The 19,878-nt window shown below is 38.2% G+C and overlaps 1 protein-coding gene across 2 annotated transcripts; it reads left to right on the top strand.

Moving 5' to 3' along the window:
* Positions 1 to 496: 496 nt before the first annotated feature.
* EEF1E1 (eukaryotic translation elongation factor 1 epsilon 1) lies at positions 497 to 17,963 on the top strand. 2 transcript variants are annotated; one of them, XM_014941043.1, is made up of 4 exons: positions 497 to 625; positions 2,516 to 2,716; positions 10,253 to 10,348; positions 17,352 to 17,963. In XM_014941043.1, the coding sequence occupies exons 1-4, from the start codon at positions 518 to 520 to the stop codon at positions 17,490 to 17,492; spliced, it is 546 nt and encodes a 181-aa protein (XP_014796529.1). In that variant the 5' UTR covers positions 497 to 517; the 3' UTR covers positions 17,493 to 17,963. The 2 variants fall into 2 exon arrangements, with proteins under 2 accessions (XP_014796529.1, XP_014796530.1); XM_014941044.1 differs by having other exon boundaries at positions 17,327 to 17,531.
* Positions 17,964 to 19,878: the final 1,915 nt, after the last annotated feature.

The raw sequence follows: 19,878 nt of genomic DNA, 5'->3' as shown, positions 1-19,878 counted from the left end.
GGGGGGGAGCGCCTTGCTCTGGGGGGCGGCGGGGCTGCTCGGGTCGGGCCGTGGAGCGGCGAGGAGCCCGCCGGGTCGATGTTCCCTCCCTCCTCCTCCCGGTGATACCGGGCCGGAGCCGGTATCACGCTCCCCGCACCCGGCGGCCCCCGCTCGGTGGCCCCTCAGAGCTCGCCCCGCCCCCGAGCAGAGGCCACGCCCTCGGGGAGGCGGGGCTTGCCCCCTCGTGCTCCGCCCCCGTGGGCGGGGGATTGGGGGGGAGCGGTGCCCGCGGCTGCGCATGCGCTCTTCGTAACCCGCAGTTCTCCCCCGCCCCCGAGGGGTCGCGAAGCCAAATCCCACTCAGCGCATGCGTCGTTTCACGCCCAGCGTCTCATTGGCTGGCCGGCTCCGTCAGGCCAATAGTAGCGACGGTTCCTTTGGTGGTGAGGTGGTTTCCTTGTCCAATGGGGTTGGCGTTTGTTGTCAGGTGGCGTCTGGCACCGCCTTTCCTTACTCAGGTGGTCCTCCGCCAAAGATGGCAGCCGCCGCGCGGCCGGGGCCGGGCTGTGAGGAGCTGGCCTTGCTGGAGAAGCTGCTGGGCCTGCCGAAAGGGAACAAGTACGGCGTCCAGGGGGAGCGGAAGGTGAAGGGAGCGAGGAGGGGCTGGGAGCGGGCAGGGGCGGGAGGGTGTCCGCCAGCCGCCTTCCCCAGCAGCTCCTTACCTTGCCGCTTCCCCTCCCGCCGCCCCGGCTGGGCACTGCCGCGGCCCTTCTCCCCACTCCGCTGCCAGCGCGACCGTGGCTGGCGGGGGAAGCGGCCCCAACTCCCTCTCTCCCGGGCGGGCCGGCCCTCTGCCGGTCTCGGCCGCGCATCCCTGCACGGCGGCTCTTCCCCTTGAGCGGGGGTTTCACCTTCTCTCCTTCGGTCCCTTCCCTCACGGCCCGTCTCCAGGGGTGGCTGTGGGGCCTCGCTACCTGCCCGCAGGTTCTGAGAGCTCCCTTCTGTCTGTGGAAGGGTCGGCGTTGGAGGGATGTCGGGTTACCGCGTGTTTGTCCTTACGCTGCTCTCCTGCCTGCGTTTTCCTGGTGCGAGTGCGGTTATGTCTGTGCTGGTGTGGTTAAACCGTGTGGAAAAGATGCGCTGTTAACATCAGAAATGCATCTGCAGCGAAGAACTGTTGCTCTTAAGTATTTTGCTGTTTTAAAGCTGGTGTCACGACGTTTTTGAAGTTTGTATGGGAACGATAAGTTCCGTGGTTTTAAGCGGCACCTGAGGCTTGAAAAACGTAATGTGAGGCTGAGGGTGTCACAAATGTGTGCCTTTATGTGAGAAAGACAACAGATAAAAGAAGCTGTACAGTTGCCTTATGGTTTCGTATGAGTTTTTTTCAACTTACTGTTTATGGTTGGAGTTCTGAGTAGCAACATAAGCACTCGTTGGTTGCAAAAGCTTCCTTAATTATTTAATAACCCAACTAGCATTTTAATGTAAAGCATAAGACTCAAAAGTCAAGTAACTGTATCTGTCTGTATCTTTTCTGATCTCTGCATGTTGAGTGGAAAAATTAAATAGTAGTCAAGGTCACTTGGTAAATTAATATTATGCTTTTAGCTTACATCTTATGTTAATTAAATCTGAACATAGACAGGCTGTTCTATGTGGTTAGATACGTTTGTTGGGTTTTTGTTTTTAAAGTATTTTAATCAGTTTCTCTTCTGTCATTTGGTGTTGTAATTGACTGAGTTTTGGTCTGTTGCAGTGAGTTTCAGTTCATTCATTTCATTTCTCACTCTTAAGTGGTTCAGTTTCCTTTCCCACACTTTAACCTAGATTTTTAGAATGGTTTGGGGTGGAAGGGACCTTAAAGATCATGTATTTCCAGTCCCCCTACCACGGGCAGGGACACCTCCCACTAGACCAGATTGCTCAAGGCCCCATCCAGCCTGGCCTTGAACACTTCTAGGCAACATGTGGTAATGTCGCTAACAAAAGACACGGTTAAAGCTAGAATAGTGTTTTGTTGTCCTCCCCTAATACCAGTGAACTACTAATTTCTGTCAGAGCGTTTGTCAGTAGAACAGTAAGTGTGAATAAGCATTTCAGTAAGTTGGGTTACTGCAGTCTGCTCAGAGAGAAGTTGGATGCTGCTGACTTTACAGTTGTAGGTCAAGAGTCCTGAATTGGAAACTGAGTTAAAAGTTAGTTAATGAGATTTCTGCCAGTGTTAGAATGAGCAGTACTACTTTGTGCTAATATTGGCAAAATTTGATTAATTGGAGCTAAAGGTGTCTTGGTTGTCTATGTACATGTATTAAATATATTTCTTCTGTAAAAATTGAAAATAGACCATCCCAAAGAGTAAAAAAAGAACATATGCTTTATTAAATGTTACTACCTTTAGTATGAATACTTCTAAATTCTGATATATTGCTTTAAATATCCTTTTGATGGGCTATAAAAAAAAAAAGTTATTCTTATGGGGACTACTTTTTGAATTAGTTCTTTAGTATTACACTTTTGTTTCCTCTTCTAGGTTCCTGTTCTTCAAACAAACAATGGTCCTGGTCTGACAGGATTAATGACCATAGCTGCCCACCTCGTTAAACAGGCTAAGAAAGACCAACTGCTTGGAAGTACTGCAGAAGAGAAAGCTGTTGTTCAGCAGTGGTTGGAATATAGAGTGACCCGAGTAGATGGAGGCTCTAGTAAAGATGATACTAGAATAATTCTGAAGGTAAGGAGTACTTGATTACCTTGCCACTGAAGTTTGGAGCCACTAGACCTTGAATTCTAGTCACAGTAGTAATGTGTGTATGAGCAATCAATTACTAAAACTGAGAAAATGCTGAAGATTTGGCAGTATCTTTAAGTACTGGCTTTTATTCTGCTTGCTGCTTTTCGCTTTTATTGACAGAAATACCCCAACAATCTGAAACAGGAGGGAAAACAGCTTAAACTGTAAAATATATGAAGCAGAGCTCTTGCAGTGTTTTATGGCTGCAAACAACCTTGAGTGTTCCGGGTAGTTCAGAGATTGTTCCATTGTCTAGTCTCCTATTAGCCATGTAAGATGCCAGTTTCTTACCATCTTCATAAAACCTCAGCCATAAACGAGTTGTTATATTTCAAGATAGCGCTGCTCTGATTGTTTTAGGAGCTATTCTTATTGATTTGGTAATCATGGAATAAAGGCCATACTTGATGTTGTGGTAATTGGTATTGACACCAAAAGGAGTTACTGGACAGAATTGTGCGTGAAAAGTGAGATCATAAAGGAACTTCTGCAAAACTGCCCTTCACGTTGAGGTCCTTTGTGTGGAGGCTTTGGCCTACTGTATTAAAACTTTCCTTGTAGTCTGAAGCTTACTTCCTCTTAAACAGGTGGAAGCAGAAGAGAGAATCTCAAGGGTCACCTTGTTGTTTGAGCAGCCAGATGGCAGGGAGCAGATAGCAAAATTTACTGTTTTCCTTCTTACTCCTTGTGACTGGTAATTAGTATTTTTGCAGAGTTGTGGTAACAGAGCTGGAAGGAAAAATTTGCTTTACACTGTTAAGGGCTCTGTTTACTGAGTGTATATGAAACAGCAATTAAATTCAATTAATTTTTAAAGTGTTTCTTTTTTCTAGTTTTAAAAGTATGGTTTAGATGGAAGGCATGCGATGCTCAGTGCTACTGGTCGGTCTGGGTCTAGAAATAGCTTTGTGAGCTGCAAGATATTAGGAAGGTTGACTTTACTTGAGGCTAGCAGAGGCTTAATTAATACTTCTGACTTATGTGAAGTGTGGCCAATCTGAGTCAGCTAGAACTATTGCAGAAACCAAAGATAAATTGAAGCAGTGTTGAAAAGTTAATGAATTGTGTTACTTAAAATCAAGGAACGTGTTGCATCTTAAAGTGGTGCAAAGCAAAACCTTGTTAGTAATCTGTTTTCCTTTTCAAACTGACAGCCTCCTTGATCTTGAGGACTTGGAATATCAGTCCTGCTTTACAAAGATCAATTTGGTGAAACCCTAAAGAACAATTTCTCTCACTTGCAACCCAGATAATCTGAATCACCTCGATCTCGTTGTATCTATGGGATATCTTGCATTGGCTAAACATGAGTTTGTTTACACTGCTTCTCTTTTTGTAACATCTGAGTCTTACTTTCTGCATGCATGTGTTATCAAGACCTTTACAGTCGTGGTTACTCTACAGATAAGGCATGACAACTGTCTACGCTTTTGGGATTTTCCAAATGTGACTGAAGGAGGCATTGACTAATCAGGGTTTAACTTCAGGTTTAGCTGGACTTTGGAGAGGTGGTATGATTAGGTGGCCCTCAGAGGTCCCTGTTGTCTAATTTAAAAAAAAAAAAACAAACCTTTATGACAAGTTTTATATCATTTCAGTCATTTTTCAAACAACCTTGTGGTGCCTGTTGTTACCTCTCAAACTGAGAAGACCATATGATAATATAAAGCTTTTTTTTTTACCTTTCTTGCCCTTCTATTATATAAAAACCAAAAACAAGTTTTCTGTCTTGTTGAAACAAAATCCATCTGCTCTGGATGGCTTAGATGATGATACCTGCTTTGTCAGCACACACACATGAGTATTTGCAGATCTGCATTTGAGTATTAAAACCAGACACAGAGATACGATGACTTCATGCTGAAACTGTTGTCTTTTTTCAATTTTAGCCTTAGCAACACCAGCATTGTAGAAAAGACAATATACTGAAATTCAAATCTGTAGATAAATCAAGTGGTTCCAAACAAAGCAAAATTTCCTTGCTAAGAAACAGACAGTGTCACTTGCAGGAGAATCTCTGCCTTTAAGTATATTCTAGTAGCTTTTACCACTTTAAAATTTTCATATGGATTATTTTTTTTATTAGCAGATGTTGAATAGCCAGAATTTATTTTGACACAGGGCTGCTGTGGAATTGTTCCAGCACTAATAATTTCATAGTATAGCAATTAAGATTTTTTTAATTTGTTCTCTTGCTACCATGATTAATCAGAAAAAGAGGCAGCCTACCATTAAAGTATACTATGCCAAAAGGGAGTACGGGTGAAAAAAAAAGCAAAACTAAAATAGGGAGGCGAGTCTGAGGTTGTAGTTTTACAACGTGTCTGGAATACACAATGGCAGTCTTGGGACAGTTGCAGCCTAGAGCGACAATTTGTAATAAGCTGTGCCAAAAACAGTTCAGTCACTTCTGCTGTAAACTTTAGGCTGCCTCTATTTAACCCTTAATTGAGGTGGTGCGGTTCTGAAAAATGTCAGTAAATAACTGGTTTAATGTTTGTTAACTTGAACAGGAAGGGGTTTCTGTTGGCCTTAAGAAAATATGTTCTTATTGATGTGTTGACTAAAGCTGTTACTTGGCATGGAAAACAACCATGAAGTAGTCACATCACCTCAGCAGGGTTTTTATATTCATTCAGAGTAAATGCCATGCTGTTCAGAACCGGCCAATGAAAGTGCTCTGGAATTTTGTTTAACTTTTATTTGTGCTCCTGTACTGGACAAAATAAATAGAAGCAATACCCCTCATAAATAGGAGCAATACCCCTCAGCTGTTCTTCAGCAGATACATAGGAATGATGATTGTCAATAGTGGTGGTAACATAATATCCAGTGCATTATGTTAACTTTCTTTTCCACAGGGTGAATGTTTTTCTTTGCTTCTTTGATATTTGGTTAGGGGAAAATTAAGCTGCATAAGGAAAAAAACCTGCAAATCACTGAGTTGTTGATAATTAGTAGTTTTTCTACTCTTGTGGTAAGGAATTGAGAACTCTTGTGAAACTTTTGTGCCACTAAATGTCTATTTAGGTGTTAATTAATTCCATTCAGGAGATTTGAATGTCTCTACTTTGTCAGTTTTAGGTATCTAAAACTTGAGAGTTCTCTCCGCTCCCCCCATCTTCAGAGGCATATTCTAAATAACTGGGAGTTTGTACTTGAATTCACAGAAAAGCTTCCACAGAAATGTGGAAATATCTAATCTCTGAAAGATAAATACAACCAAGAATTTTTGTGTACTACTTTCAGTGTCTAATATGAAATTATGGAACATTTTTGATCTAGCTTTGTCCTAATTTCCTGTGTTGTCTGGCTGTAATCATGGAATCCAATTTGAAAGCTAAATAAAAGAGCTTAAATTCCTATTTAATGTGCTTGTATGAAAAATAACTGTTCCACAGATACGTAGGCAGGTTAATCCACACTGTGTCCTTATCATTAATTCACAGTTCTTGTAAACTATTTCTTGACAGACTTTTGAATGGGATGCCTACCCACTTTGACAAGCATTTTTTTAAGCTTCAACTTTGTGTTGACTTCTTTCCCTTTTCTTTTAGCACCAGGATATTTTTGTGCACTTACAGTTGTAAAGGCTTGAATTTTGATTATTTGTGCAAGGTTTGTTGATTATTTTTCTTCTGCCTCCTACAGGAAACTCAGCACATTGAATATAATATTCATCCAAACCAGATTTTGTTCATAGTTTGCCAGTTAGACAGAAACATCTTGCATTAGAATTAAATATATGGCTATGCCCCAACAGTGGAATTCTGCTTTTCTTGGATATGGCTTCAGAATCCTTTTCTTGGGTTCTGCATTGTCAGAGGCTTGTCTGGGGCATTTGAGAGTGCTCAGCTCTTTGTCTTAGCAGGGTGTAGTATAAAGGCATTTAGGGCATAAATGACCTTGAGAATATTGCTGACTGAAAGGATGTGCTTCTCTGCATAAGGGAAGTGCATACACCAGCATTGTGGTGTTGTGGACAAAATAACCAAAACAAAATCAGTGTAGGATTAGATCTTTAGTGAGCTACTTGGTCCTTGTAAGAAGTAAGTGTTACTTATCCAAGCTGCTGTCTCAACTTGTGGTGACTGGAAGGGATTCAATCGCCTTAATGGATGAATTGGATTAGAGGCAATTAGATGGTATACTTAAAAGATAGTAAGTGACACTGTGGGGTAGCCAGAAGTGTGCCATGGACAGGATGGGTTGAGCTGTCAGCCTAGATATGGGCTGTAAATTGGATTGTTTTTCCGTAGAGCAAACAAATGGAAATCCATCGGTTAGTCCATAAATAATGCAACATCTCTTCTTTCTGTTGCTTCTCCCCCATCATACCCAAACATGGAATTTGAATTGCTGCAGTTGTTCAATGCATGTTAGTGCCTTAAATACCCGTCTGAAGTTTGAGAAAGTCTTGACTATATGAACTTATTGTTGCAATCCCTCAGGAAACCCTATTTCAGTCATTTGATAGTGGGATTGTTTATATGCAATCAATTTAAGCAGCGATATTCAGTACATGAAAGACAATGATAACAAACTCCAGCTAACAGACCTGAATTTCCTGGATGTAATTGAAATTCAAATACAGTTTTGTATTCACATTTTCATTAATCTTTCTAGGACAGGAACACTACTTCAGTTTAATACCATGTTCACTTAAGAAAGCTCGACTTTCAGGAATTTTAACACAGTTGGCTACTAGCCAATAATATAATCATTTGTGGGAAGCATAACCCACAAGGCAAGATTAACTAAATGTGCCTAGTGCACATGGAAAAAAAAAAATGTACTGTGGTGTTTCTGAATTAGCTTGACTTACAGAATGAAATCATAATATCTGTCTCTTTTATGGGAGGAAAGTACATGTTCAAAAACAGAATTTGTAAACTAATGCTAATTCATCCAAGACTATACCAACTAAACCATTTTTGTCAAATTCTATTTGCTCAGTTAACTGACTTTGTAAAATCTGATGAACCAGAATAAATAACTGTTCACGCTGTAATGGCTTACCTTGCCTTTAAAGTTTCAAGATTTTTTTTATAGATGAATATTTTGAGTATACGTGCACAGTATATTAACCCATCTTTGTATGATATTAACCCATCCTGAACAACTGGGCAAACAATGTTTTTGTGTAGAAACAAGCCTACCTCTTGAAGATGTATAAAACTAAGAATTAGCCATAACTTCTTTGATACAGAAATCCAAAATTTTGAGCAGGGAAATAGCTGTGTTTATTGTACCTTCAGAGATAATGAGCTTTTTACGTTACAAAATCCTGCTTCCATAGCCTAGCCTAAGAAGGAAGGGGATGGGAGAGCAGGGGAGGTATGATTTCAGTGGCATGACTACTCATTATAATGCATGTTGAATTTCTGGTTAATCAAAATGAAATACGCTGGTCAGAGAATGTGTCAGAATAGCTGGATTTATGATTTTTTTTTTTCTAGTAAACAGGTCTCTAGATACTTATTTTTTTAATTCGTGCAAGCTTTTTCTTTGTAACGTTGCATTTGCCTTTGTGTTGCGTATATAAAATTCCACAGAAACGTAGTTACGTGTTTAAAGTAATTTGAGAGTTAACTAACATGACCAAAGCAGTAAACCAGTCTTTTAAAAAAAAAAGCTACATAGCCAAGGGCAGATGACCTTACAGAATTTTAACTATGCAGAGGTTAATATTTTTCCCTGATTTGTTCTAATAAAAGAAATCAAAGCAGACATAAGGATGTTTAAATATTATGGAAGTACAGGAGTCCTGTCATGAAGAGGTTTTCAAAGAACCAGTAAGGTGGCATAATGGAGTCACACTTGTCAAATTCAAATGCAAGGTCAGATGTCTTAGAGTCTCAGCATTTTAGTTCAGTATTTAGGGGTGGGTTTTTACATGTGCACTGTAGGGTATCTCAATATCAGTAAAATTATAGAACCACAAAAACTGCAATATGCTCAAGGCTAAATGTAATTCTTAAATTATTAACTAGTGATTAGCACTTAGTTCTTGCCCCAGACTTCTTTTTAAAATAAATTGTTTCCTTAAAATGGAACATCTTGTAATTGAGACTGAAAAATTATTTTAGGGACGTTTTGAAAAAATGCTAGTTATGTTTAAGCTGCTTGCCTCTGTTCCAGAGGTGAGCAGGAGGTGGCTGAATAAAACTGACAAGGAGATCTTTGAGGAAAAAGGAGTGCCTTTACTACAAGTCTTTTTTTCAACCAGCAGAGGAATACTAATAGTGAGAGTTTCCAAATCCAAGGAAAGCTGGGAAACTTTTCCTGTGCTTTGGAAAAGAATATTGTAAAATTAAAGCTTGCTTATTCTGGGATCACAGTTAAAGTAGATAATTTTGTTTGCTGTTACGTTTCCTTCTTTAGAGGGAAGTAGGGAGCAGAAATGCATATAAATTGGCTGAGAAGTAGGTAAGGTGGAGAAAAGAAAGGAGAGGTTAAAAGGCAGAGTTGATGTGTGATGCTTCTGTTCTCAGGAGAGACAGGCTCATCATTACTCAGGTGTGCCAACCTGCTGTTTTCTGGCAGGGAATGACTGCGTACAAAAGCCATGAAAGAGAGTCTTTAGTAATACAGATTGGAAATATTTATTCACTGAACCTAAATGGAAGCCTTTTGCTACCCACCCTTATAGCCTCTGATATGGAACTTTTGATAGAGATGATCCTAAAATGCAGAAGCAGTGCTTTCTTCATATGGACTTAGCAACTGAATTGACAGTCAGTCGCTAAGAATGGCTAGCAGTGATTTCAACGTTAAGGTGTCAAATGATACCAGCACTGAGCTTGAAACGTGTTATTTGTCTCCCACCCACTATCCCTTCGTGTTTCCCTGGTTCTTACACATTTGCAGTTCCAGAACCTTGCTGACCAGCTGTATTGAGTGAGTCCTGGAGGGCAGGAGAAGCTGCTGCTGGAAGACTGATATGCTCTCCTGTCATCATAGGACTGCATTTTCCACTTACCAAATGTTAAACATACAGCAGCAGTGCTTCTGAGTCATATGCACTAATAAAAAAAAAATTACACAATTCTGCATTTTGAATTCCAGTAATTTGAAGCAAAGAAATTTGAAAGTAGTTCTGTGGAGTCAGCTTAATATGTAAAGTAAATCATACTTGCATTTACAAAAATTTCAGTGGATGTAAGTGGGAGAATTATGGAAAAATTATGTGCCAGCAGCAAGCTGGCTACCACTTTATTTAGGGACCAACATTTACATTTCAGTGAATTATCGCTGTCAAAGAATGATGCTATTTTAGTTTATTATCTTGAAACCTCTTAGAACTTTTTTTTCTTCTTTTAATGTTTTTCTCCTTTGAGTTGGGTTAAATTAAAACTCGCTTTTGTTTTATATGCATGGTCTCCAGAGGAAGTTTTCTATTATTTTTAACAATTGCCTTAGTATTTTGTCTTAAAGTCAATACTACAGCAGTATAATGACTTTCTTCCTTTTTAGGATCTTAACATACACCTTGAAGATAAAGTCTACCTTGCAGGAAACGTTTTTACCTTAGCAGACATTTTGATGTACTATGGGTTGCATCACATCATGGTAAGTGTTATTTGCATTATTTTTTATAAAAACAACTGTCATAATTGTTTATCTAAAGGGCAGTTTATTGTTGTAGAAATTGACGTAATAAGTTCCACAATGACAATTACAGAACAAAAATTGAGAAATTTCTTGTAAGAACTTCAAATAAAACTTGTTTTTAAGTTACTCATTTTTTACCTTTTTAATATTTAGCTAGGATCTGTCAAAAGAAGTATCTGTAGTGTCCAGAATGCTTTAGTTTCCTCTATGTAATGTAGCAAGGATGATGCCTATCCCTGTGTTACTGGGTATGAGGACTCGTATCTGTTCTAATCTGAAGCATGACTGCTTACAGAGCTACATAAGGAAAGGGAAAAATGACACTGAAAGGACATATTGGAACTGAAAGCACTAACCTTGTTAGTATTGGAGAAATGCTACTGGTGCTATGAAAGATGCAGGTAAATTAAGTTCCTGAAGGATGAATACATATAAGTGTGTCAGCCATAACAAAATGTCACTTGTGTTTCGAGACTTAACGATAAGACCTGACAACATACAGAATATGAAAATAACGTGGGGAGCTGGTGCTTAGGAGGAAAAAAAAAAAATCAAACCCAAAAATAAAAGTTTGTACTGAGTGGAGAAGATACTGAGCTTCTCTGTAGTCAACTCAGGGTTTGCTCTGAAGTGCTTATAAATCATTGCACCTCAGTTCTGAACCCCAAGAGGTATTTAAAGATGAAGCAGTTTAAATGATTTGTATTTTGGTGGCTGGAATGTGATCATAAATGAACCGTCCTTCTCTGCAGTGGGTATTACTAAACAAACCAAAGCACTTACACAAAAAGGTCTGCTAAATTCCTGGTAGAAGATAAAATCAGTCAATTTTACAGTAGAAAATTAGCAGGGGTTGGCAGGGTAGTCACAAAAAGATGCCTCTGACAAATGCCTATGTGTCCAAGAATTGGTAGCTCTAAACAAGTGGGTGAATGGGTACTTTATATTAAAAGCAAGGCTTTGGAAGAAGAGTGCAAGAATGCTGTGCTTCAAAAGAGAGGCTGACGCAGGGGGAGGAAAGATCAAGTAGTGAAACACAACCAAAAATGAAAGGAAATGTAGGTATGTGTATCTTGACTGTCCAGGAGTAAAAGTTCAAATGAGAGAGTGTCAAGCAGAGGAGAGGGAAGGGAAGCTTCATTTCAGAAGGTTTTTGAAAACATGTTAAAGTCACTTAGAAGTAATTCTGTTAAATCATATTTGCCTTGTAAAATATCTTTAGTGGGAAAGATGTGTTAAATAGAGTGTCAGAGTGAATTACCTTTCACATAAGATGTTTAGACATAGAAAAAACGTTTAATTACTTCCTAAAACTATGACTGTATTTTTTTTTTAAACTTAGGCAGGGGAAAATCAAGCATATTTTAAATTTAGAGTTTGCTCTAGAGTAGACCACCTAATCAAGGAGAAAAGATACAAGTTATTGCTTTGGGAAATAGAACAGATGGTAAAAACAAATGACTTGGTGCTCCTGGGTGCCTGCAACCATCCAGACACTACTTGGGACAAGCATCTGCTTCTGAAATGTTTGCTTTCATGGAAGATAATTTTCTGAATCAGAAAGGTATAAAGGGCAAACAATGGGCTGGTTATCATAAATAAAGAGGAAAATCTAGAAGCTACTACCTAGGAATTACATGTATTTCGAAGGTTTCAGAATTGATCAATATTAGTACTTAACTATAGAGGTAAGATCTTGAACTGTAGAGTCCTGTGAATTTCTTTATTATTATTTTTACTTTTCCTGTAATGAGAAGAGAGTATGTCCAGAGCTGCTTCTCTGCTCTAACCTTTGAAGGGGGCTGCTGTATCTCTTAGTGTCATGTGGTCCAGGGAAGCAGTTTGTCATATCTACCATTATTTCAGCTAAGCCTTTTGCAAAATACCAATGAATGTTTCCTATAATCCTTCAAGAGAGGAGGAAGAAATGGGAGGCATAGGGGGCAGACCCACAGTTCTTGCTGACCATCAAGCTGTCCAGAAAATTGATCTGAAAATGTTACTGATACGGTAATCCTACTGATTTTAGGATTAATCTGTCTGCTTTTGATAGACTACCAAATACACACTAACGCAAACATTAGTAACGGAATTCTGTAAATACTAGTGACTCACCATGATTGTCCTGAATGAGCCAAGTATTATCAAAACTTTAAAAACCTTGTCATGCACTTCATTGTAAAGGTTTTTGAGGCCACCCAGTCCTATTGCTTACTACTTCACCTGTAGTTTCACCTTCCTTTCTTAGTGCTTCTGCATATAGATCATACATCTTCGTATTCCTCCCTTCCTCCCACCTTCGTTTTTGCCCTTATTATTATTCCAGATAGGTTCTGGAACCTGATTCTTCAGTGTCCAGGCTTGTCCATTTGAAGTTAAATAATCAGTTTGTCTACTGAAGAGCAGCAGCTATTAATTTTCCAGTTGTATGCCTTTTTTCATTCTTCCTATCCCTTCTAGTTCTTAATAAGCACAATAGTACTATGAGCTCAAAAAATTCGTATCATGGGAAAGGAATTAGTATTTTAATGAGAGTCAGATTCACAGGTAGCATTTCAGGCTTCTTGTGGACTGAGGCTATTAATTAGAAATACACACTTACAATAAGGCAGGAACGAAATTGTATGCATTGGTGTTCTGCATCATAATATAGGTCACAAACACCCCAAAAGTGTAATGCTTGATACTGTCTAAATGAGCTTTTTCAGTCAATGTGGTTTACGTTGTTGTATGTGATTCCATGTATCTACTATAAATAATGTTGTCTTTAGACACTTTGTTTAAATATGTATGTGGATAAATATAATGAACAATGAAGTTCTATGAGGTTAAAGTATAGATTGCAGAGAAAGCACAAATTTGGAAGCATTGCTTGAGGATAGCTCAGGCAATCAGTAAGCATTAAATTCCCCCTGTGGTAATAAATTTGTTTTCATATCATTTTTTTTATTTAAAACAATAAAAAAAGTTTCCCTGTGTTTTTATTCTGAAGTATTTCCAAATAGCACAAGTCCAGTTGAATCTAAGAGAAATAATCAATACAAAGGTTGATCTGTTTTTATACTTCAAGAATTTTGTCAGAGCCAAAGAAGGAATCTCAAATCTATATGTCTGACTTGGAAATTTCTTTAATAAGGTCTAGAAAATAACTTATGGGTGAAATTTATATCTGCAAATTGAAGAAGCCTCAGTCAAAATTTCAGGGTCAAATCAAGTACAAAACAAAGGAAGTTGTTCTCCTCGGGTCAGAATTACTAATACTGAACTATAATGATACTGCAATAGACTGGAAGATAAACCACTACTTTTTCCATAATAAACATTTCCTGTAATAAACAGTTTGTGAGGAACTTTTATTAATATTCACTGATGCTGCTTATTTTAGTACTGGGATAACAGAATTTTCCTCTAAAAAATAATGCTAAAAATGGCACTTAAAGTCGATTTCTTTAAAGTAAAACTGTATTTTGTAGAGGATTAATTTTAAGCATGTTTCTTTAATACCATAGAACTAGTCAAAAATATGTGAAATTACATGTATTTCATTAAATACACCATTTAACTGGTTTTGGTTTTTCTTTCCCTTATATCTAAAGGCTAAATTTAAAAAGTGAGGTAGTATCTTATCCTTTTCTTGGTGCTGAAGAACTTCAGATGTAGGCAGGTGGTTTTAGACTTTGCATGTGGGGTGTAGGAATGGGAATTTGTGCCTTCATCCCTGATGCTACTGAAAGAAAATATAATTAAAGCTTGTGTATTTATAGCCCTTCTAGAAACTCTTCTAGTTGGGTTGTATGATGACCACCTTGGTTACCCTTTGTGGTGGAAGAATAAGACTTTTTTTTTTTCCATGACATGAAAAAAAAAAAAGCTTGTCAAATTGAGTGTCTCCTTCTTTGCTATTAAAATAATTGCTTTAATAGCAAATAATTATTTTAACAGCAGAACAGCAGCCTTTCTTAACTTGGGGGAATTATCTAATTTAATGAGGAAGAACAGAAAATACCCATCTAACAAAATGTTGTAAAAAATGCCATGGAAGTGATCTCTAAACAATTAACCTAAGAGTTATGTTCCGAGTAAAAAGTAGAGCATGCCACAAAGTGCTTTTTAATATATTTCACTGATAGAGTACATTATGTAAATAAGTAAAAATATCTTGCTTGTTGTGCCTGGAGTACAAAAAGGGTTTTATTATTAGAGTAGCTGTCTGGTTTGCCCTTCAGATGTTTTTTTCACTACACTAACAGAATGGAGAAGGACTAGTTTTTCCAGGCTTCTATTTTTTATTTACATCAGAAATGTGAAGATTGAGGATTACCAGTATGAAATTATGAGGAGGTAATACTGTATATGCTGCAGAATCTGAAGGTTAGTTCAGCATTTTCATAACCAATTAGTTACCCATTAAAAACTTTGAAAAAGGGTATTGTAATTACAACTTCAAGTGTACAACACTCTTGGAACTTACAGTATTTTTGGTATCTGCTCATACTTAAATACTTTTGTACTTTCAGTAATTTAGATGGCCTTAAAGTACACATGTTGCTCTTTTCATGCTCTGTGTTGCTTTGTAAATGGTTCTACAGCTTCCACATACCAGCTTCCAACTACCACTAATTATAACAAACTGCAGGTGATCAAAAGCATCTTCCCCTAAATGGTACTGCATAGGGATTTTTTGTCTTGAATTTACCATACCTGCAGAAGCTTGGGCAATTTGTGAAATACTCATTATTATATTTTAATGGCATCCACTTCTTGTTTGTAATGTTTTTAAAAATTCTGGACTTTTTTGCCTTATCAGTGTTACTCTCTTCCACTTGGCTAACGCTGATTAATTCTCTTATGTACCTAGCTCAGCAAACATAATACATGGCTGTCTTTTAATTGATTTGTGTGCTTCTGTACAGCTTTAGGGATAGTGTTTACATTTCCATGCCAGCAGCAAGAAAAGCAGATTTTCTCATACTGCCTGAACTGTGGTTCATAACAGTTCAAGATTGCGGAAGTTGCTGTGGAGATATGTGTGCAGTGCTGTGCTGCTGTGTCCTGTGGAAAGAAGAGCTACTTGGGTTTGGGCAGCAGCTTTTTTCATTGTCACCACGGTTACTGTGCTCTCAGCCTTCTGTCAGTAGAGCTTTAATGCTATTGATTTAGAATTTCTTTATGAAATTTCTTGAAGTTTTTCTTCCTTGGTATTTTGCAGTGGTTCCTCTTCTACTGTAAATCCTTATTCTCTTACTATCTCTCCATAGATTTCCAGTTCTAAGCCAAGTGCTGACCAGTGTGAAAGAACAGTAAGGAGAAGCAGCAAATGTTATGGGCAGCTCTTGAAATGGAGAGGGCTGGTGTGTCATGAGGTGAAATTCAACATGAGACTTAGTTTAAAACACCAGCTTTTGACTTGTACAGATGAGTAAATGAGTATGTATAGCTCTTCCTGTGACTTAGTTTGCTGGAACATACTTGTTTCCAGCTGTCCTCCGCCCAAGATCAAATTTGCAGTAAACCTGCATTATCCATGAAATCTGGTGTTTGTAGAACAAGGCATAAGGAATATGCCATCTGTTCAGCTTTTGAGGAGGGGATTAACCTTGAGTAGCTTTAGAAGCACAAATATGAAAAATACTGGGCATGTCTAGCTAGTGATTTTTCTGTTAAAACTATCCTCTACAGGTGTGCCCTTTTTCATTGGCTGCAGGTGTTGTCAAGGTGACTAAATTCAGCTTGATGGCTAACTTAGCTAACTGAAAAGTGAAGTCAGGTGAATCCCGCACTGATTTGTTTAAGTATTGATGAGATAAGGTAGGGATTTTGTTCCTGATGCAGGTTTTGTAGTTTGAGGACCACCCCATTTGTAATTCAGTTGTGGTAGGTTAATGTGAGGAAACAGATTGTCTAAACTGATAAGCTGACTTCATGCCAGAGAAATGTGGAGACCTAGATTCACTGATCAAGGAACTGTAATACGTGTTACTGGATGGGAATAGTTCTTCTACAGCTGGATTGAAAGACTCTGAAGTAATAGAAGACTGTGTAGTGAGGCTTTGAGGATGTTGCTGACTTGATCTTAGAGGACTTGGAAAAGGTATAGTTAAGATCTAGAACTGTAGATTACTTACTGGAGTCAGTCCTCTGATAAAAGTAAAGGTAGGCTTGAAGCTGGTCGTTAATCTCAGCCACAATTCCTGCAGTAAGGAGCTCTTGCAATAGCTACATGGTAGTTGGAGGCTTTTCCTGAGTGAGCGTGCAGCTGTCTAGATCTGGGGTAAACCAGGCAAGTGACTATGCTATTGACTTGAGAATTCAAGTGAACAACAGAACCTCAAACTGTAGGAGTGATAGTATTTTAAATACATTTATGAAGTATGGGCAGGTTTTCAGTTTGTCTTACTGTAGTAATTTGAATCATGCCATTGCTGTGTTGTTAATATGAGCTAGCACATCCCAACAGTTAAGCCATGCTGTTTCTTAGTAACTATTGTATGACTGTTGCTCAAAATGGAGAAAAACTTTCAATTTTTCTATCTGGTCTGAAATTGCCTGGAAAAAAACTTATTCCTGTACTTAGAGCACAACTTGAAATGCAAAGTAGTCCTTTTGGGAGGCAAGACCACCTGCTAGATTAACGTGGAAGGCTTGTGCATGTTGTAGAACTCCCCTTCCCTAACCCCATGAATAGAGAGATGCATTCAATTCAAGCAAGGCCTTTTGCCTATCATACAAATGTATGTTCCACCCTCCAGGTCTGCTCTTTCGAGTAAATTAAAAGTAAATACGTATTTTGGGCTGTGATTTTTAACACGTGAAATTAAGATAGAATACTGCTGGACTGTAACAACTCTTTATGGGAGTTGAAATCGGCTGTAAAACTGTCCACTTTACCTCACCACATGCTATGATACTAATGATTGCACTGACTTGTGTTATCAGTGCCTTGTATTTCTTCTTCACTCAGGTGGACCTCACACTGCAAGAAAAGGAGAAATACCTTAATGTGTCTCGTTGGTTCAACCACATTCAGCATTATCCAGGTGTTCGACAACATCTGTCTAAAGTCATCTTTATGAAGAACAGATTATACACTAATGCTCATTAAGGAAAACCTTCATGTCATGCTGGAAGGGTGTTTGGGAGTCCAGAAGTTGTACTGTCCAAAACCACTACCTTGCAAGTCCTGGTTTGTAACCTTCTGTATGTGAACCAAAACTGCTGATGCCTGAAATAATACAATTGCATTGAATTGCTGTTGTTCATTCAAGAATTTAAACTAGTTAAAGAATTGTATCATGTATCTGATTAAATGCAACAGTGGTAGAAATATGGAAATTGAGTTTTAATTCACTATTTTTAAAAAATGAAAAGTTCCTTCAATTATTCACTCCTTTTCCTATTTATTGAATTTTTACATATGTCCCGCTTTCTTTTCATTTTATTTTCCATGGATGTTTACACTAGTTTTGTAAAAGTTCAGAGCTATATTGTGTGCCAAGGATGTGAAAAAGGGAACATGCAAATGTTACAAAGTATTTATGTGACTGAATAAATTATTTTAAAACTGTAGTCTAAATTTGGCTGTGAAGCTTTCTAGTTTTTCTTCCATAGAGAAAATGAAGCTTTTAAAAGGTTAGTTCACTTGCTACTTCATTTTGTGGTATATGGACTTTTATTTTGATTCTAGAAGCATTTACTTTCAAACTGGGTAACAAAACTGGCATTTCTCAAGATTTTGCATATCTCTCACTTCATATGGTATTTCCGCACAAGTGCAAATGCAAGTTTCCAAGACCCTTCAAAAACAAAAAAAAGTTCCGAACCTTCAACTTAAGATAATAATGAGCTGCTTTGTCAAGTTCATTCTCAATGTTTTAAAGCTTGTTCTAAAACCAAAGACACTACTGTTGAATCAGTCATTTCACTTTAGAACACGGTCTGTCCATTTTTATTTTTAACAGATTTAAAAGTTCAAACATAGTGCCTCAGGATACATCTGAATTGGGTAATTACCTTCAGCTAATGTTTCTTTTAAAACACTTCAAGAAATACAAAAATATTTTGATACTTTAATTGATAAGCATCTATGTTGGTTTCTCAGCAAACAACTTCTCAGTTGTATGTTCTTTTGTCTTAACTTGTGTGCTGCTTTAGGAGCCTTCCAGCCAGTAAGGTAGATATAAAGACATCTTGGATAGGTGTTTGAGCATTCTGAATGTTGCAAGGCCTTAAGAAAAAGGTGGGTAGATAAGAGATGAGGTAATTTAAAATATATCCTAACATATAAAAGGGCTGAAGAAAATTGTGTGAGTAAGCTTAACTTGGAGGATTCCAGGCTCTCTAATAGGTATTTTCTGTATCCACATCATTTCTTTATGGAGTTTATAGGCACACAGTTACTTTTAGAAATGTGTTGAATTGTTAAAAATGAAAAGAAAAAAAAAAAATATAAAATATATATCATTTTCCAGGGGGATTAATTCTCAGCTTCTACCATTTCTTGTGATAGTTGCTCTTGTTCCTTGGTGTTTAGAAGCAGACCTTGTGTACTTAAGTATCAAAGTCTCACTGAAATCTTGAGATCCGTTCAAGAATTACGGAGTGGTCTTTAGTACAAGTGTACATTAGAAACTGCATCCTCTGAACTCTTCATATTTGACTACAGGAGGGATTTTTTTTTTACTGCCCATACTTGCACTCTTAATTCCCAATTTACTCAAACAGTTGTTGCCTGGTAGTATGTATATAAAAGAGTTTGCTTTTTTTTCTCACATATGGCTGGGAGCAAGCGATGATGAGACTTAAAAAAATACCTATGTTTCTACTAAATTCTGCTATAATGAACCATTCTATTCCTAAAGGGAAGCATGAGTGGGAATCATCAGTGCATTTGGTCAGGGTTTGGGGAGCTTTCACATTCATCTTGCTGATTGTTGGGTTTTCTATGTGCTATTGCAAATGAGAATGATTTAAGTTTTGTACAGTGTATGTGCAAGCCAGCATCTGTGGAAGTAGCAGCTTGCGTTACAGCTAAGAACAATGAAGTGGAACCAGAGCTAAAAATATTTCTCAAAATAACACTATCATCTCTTCAAGCAGGTTTTTGTAGGGATGACGCTACTAAGTGTTGTTTTTTTTAAATCCCAAACAGGCTGTTTCCAAGTGTTGAGATTTCTCAAGGTGGCTACATGCTGCTGCTGCAGTATCCCCATGCCTCTTGTGCCAGTTTTATTTTCTCTAGTGTAGACCAGAAGTGTTACTGACTGCTGAAACATTAAAAAGAAAAGAAAAAATGTTCAGATAACAGAAAGATGAAATATTTAGAAGCAGATTAGTAAAATTTAACTCTGTTCTAGCTAAAAGGTCTTTGATCGTGGTCATATGCTAACTTTAGCATTTCAATTGTCTCTCCTCCGCATGGAGAAACTTAAGGGGGTGGAGGGTTAAAAGCAAAGAAGGATGAATTGAGACTTTGCCTTCAGAGAGATGAC

Source organism: Calidris pugnax, unplaced genomic scaffold (assembly GCF_001431845.1).
Source record: "Calidris pugnax isolate Ruff unplaced genomic scaffold, ASM143184v1 scaffold8, whole genome shotgun sequence".
Lineage (NCBI taxonomy): Eukaryota > Metazoa > Chordata > Aves > Charadriiformes > Scolopacidae > Calidris > Calidris pugnax.
Note: the sequence above shows the minus strand (reverse complement) of the source record. Positions and strands in the feature narration are given on the sequence as shown.

Excerpts from the sequence above, each read along its gene's own strand:
- EEF1E1 (XM_014941043.1), top strand. The coding sequence starts at position 518 with ATGGCAGCCGCCGCGCGGCCGGGGCCGGGCTGTGAGGAGCTGGCCTTG. Across the intron at positions 626-2,515 it reads GCGTCCAGGGGGAGCGGAAG|GTTCCTGTTCTTCAAACAAA; the intron begins GTGAAGGGAGCG and ends TTCCTCTTCTAG. Across the intron at positions 2,717-10,252 it reads ATACTAGAATAATTCTGAAG|GATCTTAACATACACCTTGA; the intron begins GTAAGGAGTACT and ends CTTCCTTTTTAG.